Source organism: Arachis ipaensis, chromosome B2 (assembly GCF_059453495.1).
Source record: "Arachis ipaensis isolate K30076 ecotype BB chromosome B2, ASM5945349v1, whole genome shotgun sequence".
Classification (NCBI taxonomy): domain Eukaryota; kingdom Viridiplantae; phylum Streptophyta; class Magnoliopsida; order Fabales; family Fabaceae; genus Arachis; species Arachis ipaensis.
In genome coordinates, this window is record NC_142437.1 from 95,715,692 (window position 1) to 95,731,867 (window position 16,176).

Consider the following 16,176-nt stretch of genomic DNA (forward strand, 5'->3'; position numbering starts at 1 on the left):
GGTATCATATAGTAAAAATGATTGCAAAATTGGTATCAGAGCCAAGTTAACGATTAAGGGTAACACTTTTTCTTTAAGCAACACTTTTAGTGGCACGCTTTTGAGCCACAAAAAGACAAAAATCTGTACACCCACATCTGTACACTATAAAGCCCCTTACTATTATAGTCCTAATTCTATAAGAACTTAACCACTTTTATACCTAGGAATACGTAAACAAAATGTATCGAGGCAAGATAACAAGATATCGTAATTACCTAATCAAAAAGCTATTTGATTATTTGCTTAGACGAAATATTTTCCTTAATTTTCTGCATATTATTTATTCTTTTAACTAAAATTCATTTTGTTTATGTGTTGTTAACTTGTTATCTTTTTGGGATTGTCTTTTTTTTTTTTTTTGATTCAAGCCTTTTGGGATTGTCTTTCACAGAACACAAGAACTTCTAGCTTTGTCTGGAGCCCACACCCTTGGAAGTAAAGGTTTTGGAAGCCCAACTTCTTTTAACAATGCATATTATAAGATTCTTTTGGAGAAGTCTTGGGCAAATCCAGGTAAGCTCATAACTAAGTTAAAAAGATTGTTCTCTGCCGAAGAGCCTTAGTTCAGGTGGCGCTTTACCTCCTCCCCACTACTAAGGTTTAGAATTCAAACTTTAAAGAATGTATTTGAAGAAAAAAATGTGATAAATGTGTGAGGAGTGTGTGGGTGTGTTGTGTACTTAAGATTGGAGTTGTCTAATCTATTGGGGTATCTAAAATTGGGAGTTGTCCAATCTACTGACCCAAAAAAAATATATTTTTTAAGTCAATTCTTTGTTTAATGAAAACGAAAGAGTTGGCACTTGGCAGTACCAAGTAGTATGCAGTTACACCTTTGACAACAGGTATTAAACTGTATAATTATTACTCTTGGAGTCTAAGTCAAGTGGATTATTCGAGGATTGTTTGTTAAATTTTCAGATTCGGTCTTTTGTCATAGTTTTATTTTTTTATTTTATCAATAAAATGCCTGGAATTGCATATATTACTGTAAATATCTTTAATCCATATTTCATATATGTATAGCTCTTCAAATTGTAGAAAAGTTGTAGATATTTATGATTTTTGCTAATTATATTATATGTATAGCTCTTCAAATTGTAGAAAAGTTGTAGATATTTATGATTTTTACTAATTATATTTGAAGTATGTTAGACTTATATAAATATAAATGAGTATATATAGAATAAAATTAAATTGAAAAATTAAAAAAAAATTGAGAATTTGGTACATTTTAAATTTGATATAATTCTCTTATTTTTTTAGTTTTAATAATAAATTTTAATATTTGAATTTATTCGTAAATTTTTAACTAAAAATTATAGACAAATTATTGTAAGAAATTGTAAAACTTTAAATTTGTTAATTTAAAAATTATTAAATTTAAATATTTAAAAACATATATTGAATTTTCAAACAAATTTTAAAAAAATAAAATTTAAATTTATTGTCGGTTAAATCTGCCTGTAACTATTAATAATAAATAATATGTTATCGTCGAATTTATCGGGAGAAAAAATCCGACAGTAACAAGCTCTAAAATTTTTCTAATTAAAAGTTTATATCCGTTGATAATTAGCGGCGGACAAAAACATCCGCCCATAAACAGTTACCAACGAAATTTATACTAATAATAAACAGATTATTAACAGATTTTTTTAGTAAATATACTGGTAAATTCGACAGTATCCAGTCACTTTCTTATAGGGCAAAACAATAAAAGGGGTGAAACGTAAAATAAATATTATTGTCTAAACAAAACTTAACTTTTGAAATTGAAGATGGAGTGGCAAGAAATGATGTAGGTTTATGAAAAGAGGATGTAGGAAGTGGAAGATGTTGCAACCGTGGTGTAGTAATTAAAGGAAGATGAACCTTGAGGCTGGAGAACAGAAGATTTATTGGGAAAGGATACTTGATAATTTTGATCATACCTATAGAAGCATTGAAGAACCATGTGGCCAAATCTTCCACATAATTGGCACTGTGTCTGGTTTCCCAGTTGCTAAGAAATTCGCCCTCTACAAAAAATCTTCCACCTCTGCCTCTTCTAGCACCAATTCCTCTAGCATATTTGGCTGAAGAAAAAGAGGGAATTTGAACCAGATTTACCTAATCAGAAGATGTAGATGCTTGTTTAAACTTGTCAAGCATATCATCATGAGAAATCAACAAGGCTCCAACTTCTCCAATGGTAAACATATCTCAGTGAGACCATCACATATAGCTTCAATATGATCATCAGTGCTAATAGGATTCTCATTAGCACATAGAGAGTCGACAAGCTTTCGGGTCTTAACAACATAATTAGTGGCATAAAGATTGTTTTTCTTGATGGTCTTGAGTAGGGCTTTGAATTGCTCAACTTTGATTTTGGTTGAAGAAGCAAAATAGATTTGCAATTTTTTCCATATTTAAAAGTAGTTTTCAGTGTACCATTCTATTTCTAAACCAGGAGCTGAGAGCATAATCTTGAAGGTTCCAATCAGTGTAGGCTTTAGAGATTGTTCCAACGGTTTTGTCAACTTCATCGGCAAATTGAGCAGGTTGTTTGCCAGGCTGAATGTGAACTTGGATATTTTGAGAGAGGATGGTGAAAAGGACTTGTTGCCAAGTGAAAAATTGTCTTCATGCAATTTGTCTGGAATGGGATAGAGTGGATATTTGGATTAAGCGGCAGCTTCAACAGTGAGATGCCATTGATGCAGGTAGCGAGGATCAAAAGGCTTTGGATACCATGATAAGTTCTTGACTCAACAAGAATAGTTCTGCAGTGATGATGCAGAATTTGATTCCAGAACAAAAAGATAAGAAAGTTAAGAACTAATGGATATTGTGCTGAACAATGTGAACAAGTTTATTGATTATTAAACAAAATTGTATACCTAAAGGTGATAGATAAAGAGCAATATATAAACAATAGCAAAGCTTTACGCAACGACTCTAATAGTCTCAACTGATTCTAGGGGGTTTCTAACAAACTCTTTACCCGTTTTGGATTCAGTTACAAGGGTGGCTCTTCTACTACAGTTGACAAGTTTAAACGTATTATTTCCTTTGTTTTCTTGATTAAACCCCCTTCTCAAGCCCAGCAAAACCTTCAATTGACATTAGAGTTTAGGCTCAAGGAATAAATCTTAACAATTTGAAGTAATGATCCATGTTGAACATTCTGGCATATAAGTTGATTGAAGGACAATCCAACGAGAGGCCACCATTCTTTAATGAAAACAACCACTTATACTAAAAGGAAATAATGAGAATCTTTGTGTAGTCTGTTGATTACAACCCTTGAAAAATTATCATGAATGTTTCTAACATCCTAATGAAAAAAAGCACCGAAGGAGAAATGGTTCCAAACAAGGTACTGAATGGACTAAGGAAGAAAAGAAAAAAGTGGAGCTGAATGTTAAAGCTATCAACATTTGCTATTAATTTTGAAGAATTTAGAAAGGTCTTTAGATGCAAAACCGCAAAAAAAATATGGGATAAGTTGCAACTTGCAACTCACAAATGAAGGAACAAAACAAGTTCGAGAAACAAGAATTGATAAGTTGACGAGGGAATATGTTTTTTATGATGGAAGATGAATTAATTGATACAATGTTCATAAGGTTCTCTGTAATCATCAACAGTTTGCATATCATGAAAAAGCACTTTTTCTAAAGAAGAGCTGGTAAAGAATATCTTAAGAGGTCTCACCAAATAATGAAAAACTAAAACTACCATTATACAAAAGAGGAATGATCTTAACATAATAACCTATGATGAGTTGAGAGAAAAACTGCTGATTTATGAAACTAAACATCTCAGCCAAGACAAGAAGAAGAATGGAGTGTTTTTTAAATCAAAAATCGTATCAAAAGGAGAAGAATCTAAAGATAACCTATTCGATGATGAATATTTATTGCTAGAAGATTGAGAAAGCTGATTGAGTGGTTTCGGCATTGCTAACTTCCATGCTTTCTTTCTTTCACCACTCTTATGGTTGGACCCCTGAAGGTATTCAATCTACGTTTTCCACCTTTTTATGATGATTTCGTAGTTGTTTATTTGTTTCATTGTGTTATTTAGTTCTTCGTTACGCAAAGTATGATACTTTGGTTTGGAAACATGAAGTTGTTGATCATATAAATGTTGGTTGTGGATTTGTATCTGTGTTGGACATGACAAGTGTTATTGAACGAGGCTTGCTGTGAAGTTGAACTCCTAGAATTTTGAAAAACTCCCGTCATACTAAACTCTCTGAGTTCAGATAGTGAATGTTTTTAGAGATTTTAATTTTCATTGAGCTCATTTAGTGATTTTATTGTTTTCCAACTTGGAACAATTTATTTTACAAAAATGCTCCACAACCAAATGATTTATCCAACCAAGTTGTATAAACGTTTTTCATATTCACGCGCTCTTCTTTTTCTTCCTCTTCTGCACACCGCTGCTTCTTTTTTTTTATCTTTCGTTATTGTCGTTGTCATCACTACCTCTGCTGCCGTCACCTCCTCCTCTTCTTTTTCCATCATCATTATTATCGTATTGTTAGAGAGTGAAACAAAAAAAATTATGAGAAAATAAAATAAGAAGAAAAAGATGGAAAAGAAGATAAGGAGGAGGAAGAAGAAGAATAATTTTGAATTATACAGAATTTATCAAAAAAATAACACTGAATTTTTTTAAAAGATTGCAGTACATGTTCATTTAACTAAATAAGATTGCAATACATGTTCATTTAAGTCTAACATGAGAAGCAATACTCTTAAAAGAAGATGTGGGAGCAAAAGAAAATGCAGCATTAAAAAAGAGGTTTCTGTATTTTGTAACAAAATTTCGTTGTTAAAATTATGAAATTTCGGTGTTATTTTTGTTTATAGCAAAAATTCAATCCAATTAGTGTAACTGAAAAATTTATGTGTCATGATACAAAAATTTCGATGTTATTTTCTAATAAATTATGCATAACTCAAAACTCTTCCTTTCCTTCTTCTTCGTTATCATCATCATCCTCATTTTTTTCCGTTTCAACTTCTCATAATTTTTTTGTTTTACCCTCAACAAAAATAAAAACAAGAAAAAAAAGAAGAAAAAATCAAACAAAAAAAATATACATAATGTTACAAAAATTATCAAGAAGAGGAGGAAGAAAAGAAAAAAAATACAACATAGCAAAGCAATAAAAAACGATGATGACATGAAAATATGTAAGGAAGAAGAAGGAACACGAGGGAGAAGAAGAAAAAATGCAAAGAAGAAAAAGAACACAAAAAAGAAGTGGGATATGAAAAGGTAGCATGTTCACACGTGCTAATAATAAAACTTGTTTTTGTTGGTTTGAACTAATTTAATTAGACTTAATTGCCAAAAAGACTTTGATGTGTAGCACCACTCTTTATTTTACTAAGAATGCCAGAATTAGATTGTTAGCCGAATTTATCATGTAATTTATTTTGCAAGTTACGTAAATATTTTTCGTTAAGGAAAATATAATCAGTTAATATTTAATTATTTTTGTCAAACTTAATAATCTTTTGAAGAATTCTTTTATTTTGCATTTTTCAAGTACTGATTTGTTAATTTACTCTATATATGTTTGCGATGACTTATTAATATACAAAGTACATGGCTTAAGACCAAATGGATTATTGTATTAGACCATATAACAAAACACCCTCGAAGAGACCAAATGCTGATTGTTGAACTCAAAGGGAATCCAGCAGTGTTTCTTATCCCAAATAAAACCAACAGTTGAAGAAGAATTGTAGAAATCCCTGGAGTTCCTTCCAACTAAATACACCAAACTACCAAAGCACGGCAAAAAGACCTGCTTTTACCATAGGATCTTTGCTTCGTGTGATCCCTCTGAGATTTTATTCATTTTTTGGAACTAGCAAAACTTGAGGTTTGTAAGAAAAACTCATGCAAGTTGATGGATTAAGATCTTCTAATACGAGGGAGTTGATAAAGTAATAAAGTGAGAAATTAATCACTCTTAAATAAAGATAATGCGACTCACATATAATGAGAGTTACAAATTCAATAGTGATTAACCCCTCACTTGATATTTTATTAATCTCTCCACTTTAGAAGATCTAAATTCCAAGTTCATAAGGCAAATGCAAGACAGTCTGATGCAAATTCCAATGAGATCTTGCTTTAGGGCACCGCAAGCCTATAACCATGGTATATCTCTATACCAAAAAAGAGAAAAGAAAAAAACTGTATATCTGATTGGACTAACATTACATCTTGAAACCTGCGTAAGCTTCTTCACTAAAAAAGTTATACTTTGCAATAGAAAAGGAGGTCTACTTTGAAATCACTACTATGGCCAAAATTTACCATACAATACAACATTCTTTAACTTGATTGTACTCAAAATAAGATACTCTAACGTGTACTAATGATGCTACCAGAAGATCATCCAAATACTGTTAAACTAAAAGGATTCCATTACACCTAGGCTAAGAGACAATAATTGCTTTATCACACAATTTCAGTCATAAAACAATTCCAAAAATGAAGAACTACACCAAATGGGTTGTAGAGGGATTGCAGCATATCTTGGAGCATCCCCTACATAAAGAAAGTGTTGATGAAGGATCTTCTTCTGTATAACTATTTTCAGACAAACATATTTCAAAAATTAGCATCAGCCGGCACACACATATTTAAGCTTAGAAACAAGCTCTTCTGTTGTATAACTCTTTCTAGAGCCTTTTTAAAAAGGAAGTTAATCCTCCCAAATGATGAGAAAAGTACTTTTTTGTTGATAATATTTACCATATTAGAACTAACGTGTACAAAGGCACTCAGTCAAATGCCAATTTAGTCATTTCTTCGTGAAACCAAAAAGGTGTAAAACCAGTATATATAATATATATACGAATCCAGTACAACTTCATATCTTCATTTTAAAACCAAGTAACCAACCGCCAATGAAATATGTTATTTATTATTCCCATCCCATGCATGCAGCTAACTAACTAACAGCTTAAGCTATTGTATGAATTGTCTACAAATGAAAATAAGAAAATTTACAACAATGACAGAACACAGTAAGTGTTCCTTTAGCGAAACTTTTACTTTGCAATATTCATGCTTCTAGTCTTTCATTCATCAAAGATTTTCTCCAAACAAAACAAATGAAACATGCATACGTTGAAGATCATGATCAATGTGTAACAAAGGAAAATACGTGTAATCTGCCTTTGTTACTTGTGCCGAAGAGAAACTAATGCTACTTGTGCTATAACTAACAATGGCAACCACAGCAAAAGCAGCAAAACAGTCTTTCCACATTAGGTCACTATAACCAACTCATACCCAAAAACATGAGAACTTTGAGCAACCACGGAAAAAATATAAATAATAACAATTAACTAACAGCAAGCTATGCAAAAAGATTTATTATTTACTATTTTTATTTTCATCATGATGATATAATTATATTGCACATTGTGCAGACTAATCAACCATCCTTAGGAGCTAAATTCTTACAGTAGTGGAAAACAACTCTGCATGAAGAACAATGCACTAATTGCAAAGCTAGCCTCTTCCTGGGCACTCAAGTAAATGATCCTATAAGTCTATAACAAGATATAGTGACAAGGACAAAAAAATTTAACAGGCACTAAAAAAATCAAAAGACTAAAAAAATGAGATGAAACCTTCAGCTTCCTTCACTCATCTTGAGTCTCTTGGATGACCCAAAGACCCTCCCAATCGAATCAATGGTCCGCTGCCGCGACTCAAGGATCATCTCCATCCGCCTGTTCTCCATCTCCAACCTCCGCCTCTCAGTTTCCTTCACGATCCTCATCTTCAAATTCTCCATCCCAATGAACCTCTCAGTGAAGTCTTTTATCTCTGTACTCAAACCCGAAACCAAAGCCCTCTCATCCACCATTACCACTCCTCTCTCGTCACCACCACCACCACAATTACCATCGTCATCATCATCATCATCATCATCATCATCATCAAGATAATTAACATCATCATCATAGTCAGCATCATCAAATCTCCACAATCCTTTTGGAACACGATCCCTCAAAATCCCTCTACACTTGTTCATTGAGGGTTTCTTGCTAAGAAGATAATTAATACTCTTTGATTTTATATAGTTTTCCCTTTCTTCATTTTCCTCAATGAAATCATCGTCATTTTGATCGAAACTTCCGTAATTACCGTACTCGTCGTTGCCGCCCGTAGGCGCCATGGAGGTTATGGGCCGGGCGGAGATCGGCATTGGGCCACGCTCCAGCTCATCCATAAGGCCATAGTACTGCCACGTGGCACGGGCAGGGACGCGGGAAGTGGTGAGAAGATGTTGCTTCTTCTCGGCTCGGTGGCGCTGGCGGAGCTTCTCCATCTTGTGGCGACACTGGACGGCGGACTTGCAAGGATGGTTAAAGTCGTAGCCGCAGCGGGCGGCGACGACGACGGCGACCTCTTCCCACTGGTTGGCCCGGAGTGGGCCGCGCTTCAAGGCGTACCATTTCTCCTGGTACGCCCTGATCAGGTTAACGGTCTCCTGGTGAGTCCATGGAATCGGTTGGGGTTTCTTGGTGGGCGAAACGGCGTCGTTTGTGGTGTTTGTTGTTGTCGTTGTGGTTGTGGTAGCGATTATGGTGGTAATTGGAGCAATTAGTTTTGGAGATGAGGGTGTGGGTGTGGGTGTGGGTGAGGAGGCCATTGGTGATGTGAATTGTGTGTTAGGGTTGTGACTTATGAGTTATTTATGGTTGGTTAGGGTATTTGGCTGCGTGAGTTTGGGGTTGGGGTGGTTATGTTTGTTTGGTGTTGAGGTGTTATTATTACTAAGTGAATTGGGTGGGTGACTTTGGGGGTTGACATTTGGTGTTGTGGTGGTGGTGAATGGTGATGGTGGTGGTGGTTGTGACTTGTGAGCGTGGCGGGTGTGTTCGTGGGTTTTGGGACAGTGACAGGGCGTTGAGGGAGGGAGCATAGTGGGCTGTGTCACAGACAGTTAGTGCGCAGGCTGTGGCAGACTGGCAGTTGTGGGACGGTGATGGACCAGACTAGACTGCTCTCAGTTTTTACTTTTTAGTGTGTCTAGTTTGGGCCTTTGGGCTTCTACGTAACCGCTCCGGTTGCATTTTATAATAGAAAAAACACAATAACGACCAAAAACTAGACACCAAACACGCATCCTGTCCATAAAACATAAAAAGAAACGCATGGCATCTAAGTAATAAACAAAAACATGGTAATACACAAACAAAAAAAAAATGGCAGTTTATAGCTCGATAAGGTTTATATCCCAAAGAGAACATAAACACCCGAGAACTTTAAATGAGAATGGATCTTATTAAGGTGTTTACCAATATAGATAATCTTATTAAGGATCGTTCTATGATAAAGATGTAAATTCATATAATTCTTTTTAAATTTATTCTGGACACGTGCAGAGCTATCTTTTTTAGAGGAGTATCTCATTCAACGACTCAGTAGGAGTATTAGTTTGTGGAGCCAATTAGTGTTACAAAAATGTTTGATAACCAAAAAAAATCAGCCAAAAATAACTATAATTTGTCTTATTTAGTATTCATTAATTATTGCGATAATTAATTAATGCTAAATAAGGCAAGTTCTACTTAGTGTTATTACTATCCGTTAAGGTAATAACTACGTGGCCTTTTGTTTAGATTAGATATTCACAGGCTTTTTAATTGTGAAAAATTGAAATTAATTGTTTAAAAGTAGAAAAATGTTATTTGTTTTGGAGCAGAAAATAATAAAAATTTTCTTAGCCATTAAAATTATGTGATAAAAAAATACTTTAAATATAAATTATATATTTGTTTTAAATTAAATAAAATTAAAAAATAAATAAAATTATAAACATTTATAAATTTTAACCATAATTATTACATATAATAACAACGTAATAATTTTAGTATTAAAGTTAAATTAGTTCAATTTTAATTATTCTAAATTTAAAAAAATTAAAATAATTTATAATGTTCTTATTTTTATTTATTGTTAATTTATTAGTTATTAATTTTTTAAAATTTTTAATCTCAAATTTATAATTTAAAAATAAAAAAATTAATTTCTTAAAAATATTAAAAAAAATTCTAAATCCTAAATCTTTAAAAAATTAATCGAAACTTTAAAAAACCATAAAAATTTTATTATTTGGAAAAATAAAAGTTCATATATGTTGATCTAAAGAAAGATTAAGAATTATTATAAGTAGTGTTGAAAGTAAAGGAGTTACTTAATTATATGGCTACTATAACTCGTCCTTAATGCTATAACCCGACAGTATACGTTATAGATCAGTTATATGATATGGCCGTTATAACTCGTCCTTAATGCTATAACTCGGCAGTATACGTTATAGATTAGTTGTGTAATATGGTCGGTATAACTCGTCCTTAATGTTATAACTCGGCAGTATATGTTATAGATCAATTATCAACAACTGGCACCAAAAGAAATATTGTAATGCCCTGATATGTTATTACTCTCCATTAATGCGAATTATAGAGAGTATAACTGTCGATGCTTCATCCCAAAATATAAAAGGGAGGTAAAACGTTTGTTTGACACATTACATTCTGCAAAGTTTATTACTCACTTACTGACTTGATTGTCGGAGTGCCTTTTTGTAAGTACCCACCCTCTTGTTCTCTCATTGCCGACGTATACTTTATCCTGACGGAAAGCTTACAAGTATTTACCGGCAGACGAGCTATATACCGGTCAACCTCTACAAGAACAATTGGCACCGTCTGTGGAGAAATAAAAACCCTTCGAATCTCTAGATGGTACAATGCTACCTAACTCTTGGAATATTTCTTCTTTAAAGCAATATTATAACTAAAAGACAGGGACAGGCTTGTACTCTTTTTTCTACTCACAAGATTTTTTTCAAAAAGGGTTTTGCTTGGAGAGGTTTTAACGAGGTAAGCTTACCTGCATCTTTTTTTTTTTTTTTGAATTAAAAAGTACTCTACACACAAAGTGGAGCATCAACATCACAAAATACATGAAACCAAGTAAACCTCAAAATACAAACATTACTAAACCCGCAAGAGTGATATTAACCCCTCGTCATCTTCGGCATTGCCATCAACAACCAAAGGGAGCATCACCAAGCTACTCATCAGAGAGCACAAAGGACCTGTTGATGATTTCCACCACTTCTGAGCCCTGATTATTGAAAACCCGATCATTCTTCTCTAGCCAAATTGCCCAAATTACAGCAAAGAACCCAACCAACCATCTCTTTCTCTCTATCTTTCTCTGTGCTGTATGCGTCCAGCTCTTAAAATGTTGCCTCAGTGTACCTGGGACGGTCCATGACCTTCCAAGGGCGAAAAGCCATGCACTCCACACCTACCAAGTGAGCTCGCAGCCAATAACTAAATGAAAGACAGACTCAACAGACTTACAGCACAACGCACACATATTATCAAGCTGACCAATGACACCTAATCTGGATACTCGTTCTTTAGTATGCACCCTCTCAATCAACACAAACCACGTAAACAGCTCCACCCTTTGCGGGACGAAGCCCCTCCAAACAGCACTAGTGAAGCTATAGCTAGTTATTGCCTCTAGGGCAATCGCTTCCTGCATCACCTTTACAAAGGAGTTTGTGGAGAAAGTACCAGTTCTATCAACTTTTCAAACGACCTTATCCTCTCTCTCAGTCGTTAGCCTTACTGACAGTAAGATCTCATGGAGTTGGTTCAAGAGCTCCAGTTCCCATTGAAACAGCTGCCTCCTCCACTGGAAGCTCCATATCCACTCTAACTCATCCCAAAACCCGCAGTCTCCTATAACAGATCTCTTAAGGTTTGAAACCGAGAACAGTCTTGAAAACATATCCTTCAAAATCCCACCAGGTAACCAGAAATCCTCCCAAAAGCGGGTTGTTTTGCCATTTTCTACTTCCACTAATAGTCCTCTGATCATCTTCTCCCTTATTTGTGGCTCCCTTATTTGAAGCTGGCAAATATCCCACCAAGGACCCCCTTTCGAAGGCACAGGTTGACCCCACAGCATCTCAGATGGATTCATGCTATTACAAGAACACACTACTTTCTTCCATAAGGGGCAGTCCTCTTCGAAAACCGCCACCACCATTTAAACAGAAGGCCTGTATTCCGAATCACTACATCTCCCACTCCCAACTCACCCGCCTTTTTAGGCGCCATCACCACCTCCCATCTCACTAGTGGCATACCCTTTCTCCCGTCCTCTTTACTCCACAAGAATCGTCGTTGTAAGGCGATCAACTTTTCCGCCACTTCCTTTGGCATCTTATACAAGCTTAAATAGTATATAGGCAGACTGTTAAGAACCGATTTTATGAGAACCAGCTTACCCGCTTTTTTGAGAGTCTTTGCTTTCCATAAACTCAACTTTTCTTCCACCTTATCAATCACTGGTTTCCATGTCTTCACTAGCCTCAGATTCGCTCCTAAGGATATGCCAAGATACCGAACAGGGAGGGAAGCCTCCTTATACCCCAGCAAACGACACATCCTTCGCGACCAATGTTGCTCACAATTAACCGGAATGAAACTGGAGTTCTCGAAGTTAATGCTCAGCCCAGACATCAGCTCAAAACAGCGCAGAAGAAGCTTGTAATTTCGGACAGTCTCTTCTTCCGGAGGGCAGAACAGTATAGTGTCATTCGCAAACTGCAAGTGCGATAATTCAATGTGATCTCGTCCAACCAAGAGTGGAGATATGCGCCCATTCCTTACTGCCTCCCCAATCATCCTATGAAGCACATCAACAACAAGTACAAATAGAAAGGGAGACAAAGGATCACCTTGCCGTAGACCCCTTTCCATTTTGAAAGGCTTAGTTGGGGCTCCATTAATAAGAACTGACATCGACGCAGAACATACACACTCCATAATCTACCCCCGCCACCTATGTCCAAATCCCATTTTCTGCAGCACTATATCCACAAAGCTCCATTTGACCCTATCATACGCTTTTTGAAAATCCAGTTTAATTATCGTTGATCTCCTTTTTCTTAACTTCAGCCAATATACAGTTTCGCATGCTATCAAAGCTCTGTCATGGATTTTCCTGCCCTGCACAAAAGTGCTCTGCGTCTCTCCCACTAGCCGTGGCATCACCTGCCTCATCCTCCGAACCAACACCTTAGATATGACCTTGTACACACAGCCCACCATACTAATCGGCCGAAGGTCTTTTATTTCTGTAGCTCCAACGAATTTCAGTGCCAACGCCACCCAGGTAACGTTCGAACCCCTAGGAAGCACAGCTGAATGGAAGAACCCCAACACTGCCTCTGTGAATTCCCTCCCAACTTTCACCCAACATTTCTTTATAAAATTCATGTTATACCCATCACTTCCTGGTACTTTCGATGACTCACAATCCCACACTGCCAACTTTATTTCCTCAGCAGTCAGCATCAATTCTAGCTCCGCTGCCTCCTCCCCAGTTATTTGCCTAACCAGTCCATCCCGAAACCCTATTGTTGGTGATGTCTCCTGATGGTACAAGTCCTTATAGAAATCTCTTATAACCACCTTTATCCGGCCTTGATTCCGCACTAATCTTCCATGGAGTCTTAAGGCATCAATCCGATTATTCCTCCTCCGAGCCGAGGCAATATTATGGAAGTATCTAGTGTTTTTATCCATCTCCTTTGCATGCCTAGACCGAGACATCTGCTTCCAATGGATTTCCTTTCTGACATACCATTTCTTGCAAGAGCTCACAAGCACCTTTCTTCGAGCTTCCATTGTTCCATCATATAGTCCATGACTCACCATATCATCTACTTTCCTAATTTCCTCTTCAAACTTATTGATCCTCAAGTCTATATTCCCAAAATGCTCTCTATGCCATCTCCCCAGCGGCCCCATCAAAGCTTTCAACTTATCTAGGAATTGAACATCCCCTATGCTCCTCTACTCCTCCTTCACCATCCTCAAAAACCCATCATGAGTGAACCATGAATCCAGACTTCGAAAAGGTCTGCGGCTCTCGTCCACCCTTGTGATGTTCAAAATCATTGGACAATGGTCTGACAACCCTCTTGGACCTCCTCGTAACCTTGTTTCAGGAAATTCCTCTAACCACTCCACACTCACCAGGATTCTATCAATACGACTACATGACTGGCCCCTGAACCATGTGAACCGATGATCAATTAAAGCCAGGTCCCTTAGTTCCATTTCTTGAATCCACGAGTTAAACTCTGTTGCCGACTGTGGCATAGAAGCCGCCCCTAGTCGTTCTTCCACGTGAACAATCTCATTAAAATCCCCCATAAAACAGAACGGTACTTGACATAACCCAGTCAAGAAGCTCAATTCTTCCTACATAACAAGCTTTGCCTCCCTATCATGCTCCCCATACACTAAGCAGACCGCACACCTAAAGTTATTCCTTACCAGCACTCCATCCACACATAACCACTTAGCTCCTTCATAACAGTTACTTAACTTAAACACCGTTGCATCCCACATCAAGAGCAAGCCTCCAGATGTACCTTCCGCCTCCACATACTCCCAACACATGCCAGAATTACCCAACAGTTGTACAACATCAAATTTAGTCACCACTTCTTTCTTCGTCTCTATCAAGCCTAGCATATGCACATTGAACTTCTTTCGAAAATTTTTGACCATACAAAACTTCCCAATTCCCGCCAACTCCCGAACATTCCAGGATGCAAATATCATTTAAAAACAGTTGTACACATCTTTTTTTATTTTTCGAACGACTTCGTCGAGCTTTCTCCTTCTGTTTAGCCTGCTTCCTCCTCAGAGCTATTTCCTCATTCTGGGCCTGGAGGATGGCCATGATATCCTCATCCTCATTGTATAGAACTGCTCCGGATTCCACCGCAAAGTCCCAAGCCTTTCTGTTTTCTTGCACTTCTTTCGTCCGCTTGGTGTCATCAGTTTCTAGATCACCGTCGCTCTCCACATCAACTTGTTCTTCCCCCACATCTGCGATCTCTCCCCCAATCCCGGCATCCTTCACCGACAACGTCTCCAACAACCCTTGCGCTTGACCAGCATCTGGGCCAGGTTCTACATTGCCAACTGACACACATTTTTGGCACTGGACATCCGCACTGCATCGAGCTCCCCCACTTACTCCCAAATCTTCAGGATTGTTTCTGTCTCCTACCACCTTATCATTCTCACAACTTCCACCAATTAGCCTTCTAGTAGCCTCATCATACCCGTCAAGGCCAGCCGTACTTTCCCTCTTCCTTGCATACCAGCCCGGGCCACCATCGATGCCCAACACCGCACCACTGAGGTCGTCTACCAGGTCCACCATGCGAGCTGTCACCACCCTTGATTCCGTCCTTCCAGAACCAACCGAGATGCCATCCAACCACCGAATCAGGCTCTCCCTGCTACCCTGGGCGACACTCGTCCTATCCTCCTTGCCGCACATCGTCGGTGTACCCATCTCCGTACCATCAAGATCATCGCACCGGAGAGCATCGCGAGCTGCCCTACCGTTCGTGTCACACACGAGATCCACGCCATCTTGGACTAGCACGTCCCCATCAGGTCGCGATCCTTGATGCACAGGGTCCTTGGGCCTGACCCGGCCAGATACCCATTCCCCTTCCCTATTAGCCTGGTCTAATATTTGGCTCCTCTCAAACCCAACAAATGGGCTATGAACCGGTAAGCCCAAATGATTTTCCTGAACCATTGTTAAATGATTTTCCTGAACCATTGTTAGATGATTCTGGGCCACTAATCCATTAGGACCCACATGGACCTCTCTTAGCCCCACACCTCTCCTACTACTAGTGACATCTACTTCATCACCTACCCTCCCCTGCGCCATATCCCAGGACAACGTTCTTTCTGAATCAACGTCCTCAACATTAGCTAAATCCCTCATATCCAGCCTTTGTCACCGTGAGATCAGCTTCCGTAATTGCAGTACTTGTCAATTTAAAATTCAAAAGTTTTTTATCCCACTCATCCAGATCTTCCGTGGAAATTACAACCCGACCCTTCATCGTAACTTCCTCCTTTACCGGCAGCTCAAGCATCACCGTCGCCGCATCCCCACTCCCCAGCTGGCCACAAACATCCTCAACAGTACTGTCACGTTCCCCACTAGCAGAATCTCCTC

The 16,176-nt window shown here is 37.4% G+C and overlaps 2 protein-coding genes across 2 annotated transcripts; both read right to left on the reverse strand.

Annotated features, from left to right (window-relative positions):
* Nucleotides 1-7,427: 7,427 nt before the first annotated feature.
* LOC107625520 (uncharacterized) lies at nucleotides 7,428-9,068 on the reverse strand. Its single transcript, XM_016328168.3, has one exon. The coding sequence runs from the start codon at nucleotides 8,729-8,731 to the stop codon at nucleotides 7,706-7,708; it is 1,026 nt and encodes a 341-aa protein (XP_016183654.1). The 5' UTR covers nucleotides 8,732-9,068; the 3' UTR covers nucleotides 7,428-7,705.
* Nucleotides 9,069-13,970: 4,902 nt separating this feature from the next.
* Nucleotides 13,971-14,333, reverse strand: LOC148574919 (uncharacterized). The gene has a single exon (XM_088505984.1). It carries the CDS (start codon nucleotides 14,331-14,333, stop codon nucleotides 13,971-13,973), a length of 363 nt encoding a protein of 120 aa, XP_088362110.1.
* Between the last annotated feature and the right edge of the window lie 1,843 nt (nucleotides 14,334-16,176).

Bases quoted from the DNA above. Each gene is read 5' to 3' on its own strand.
- LOC148574919 (XM_088505984.1), bottom strand. From the start codon at position 14,333: ATGGGGGATTTTAATGAGATTGTTCACGTGGAAGAACGACTAGGGGCG.
- LOC107625520 (XM_016328168.3), bottom strand. From the start codon at position 8,731: ATGGCCTCCTCACCCACACCCACACCCACACCCTCATCTCCAAAACTA.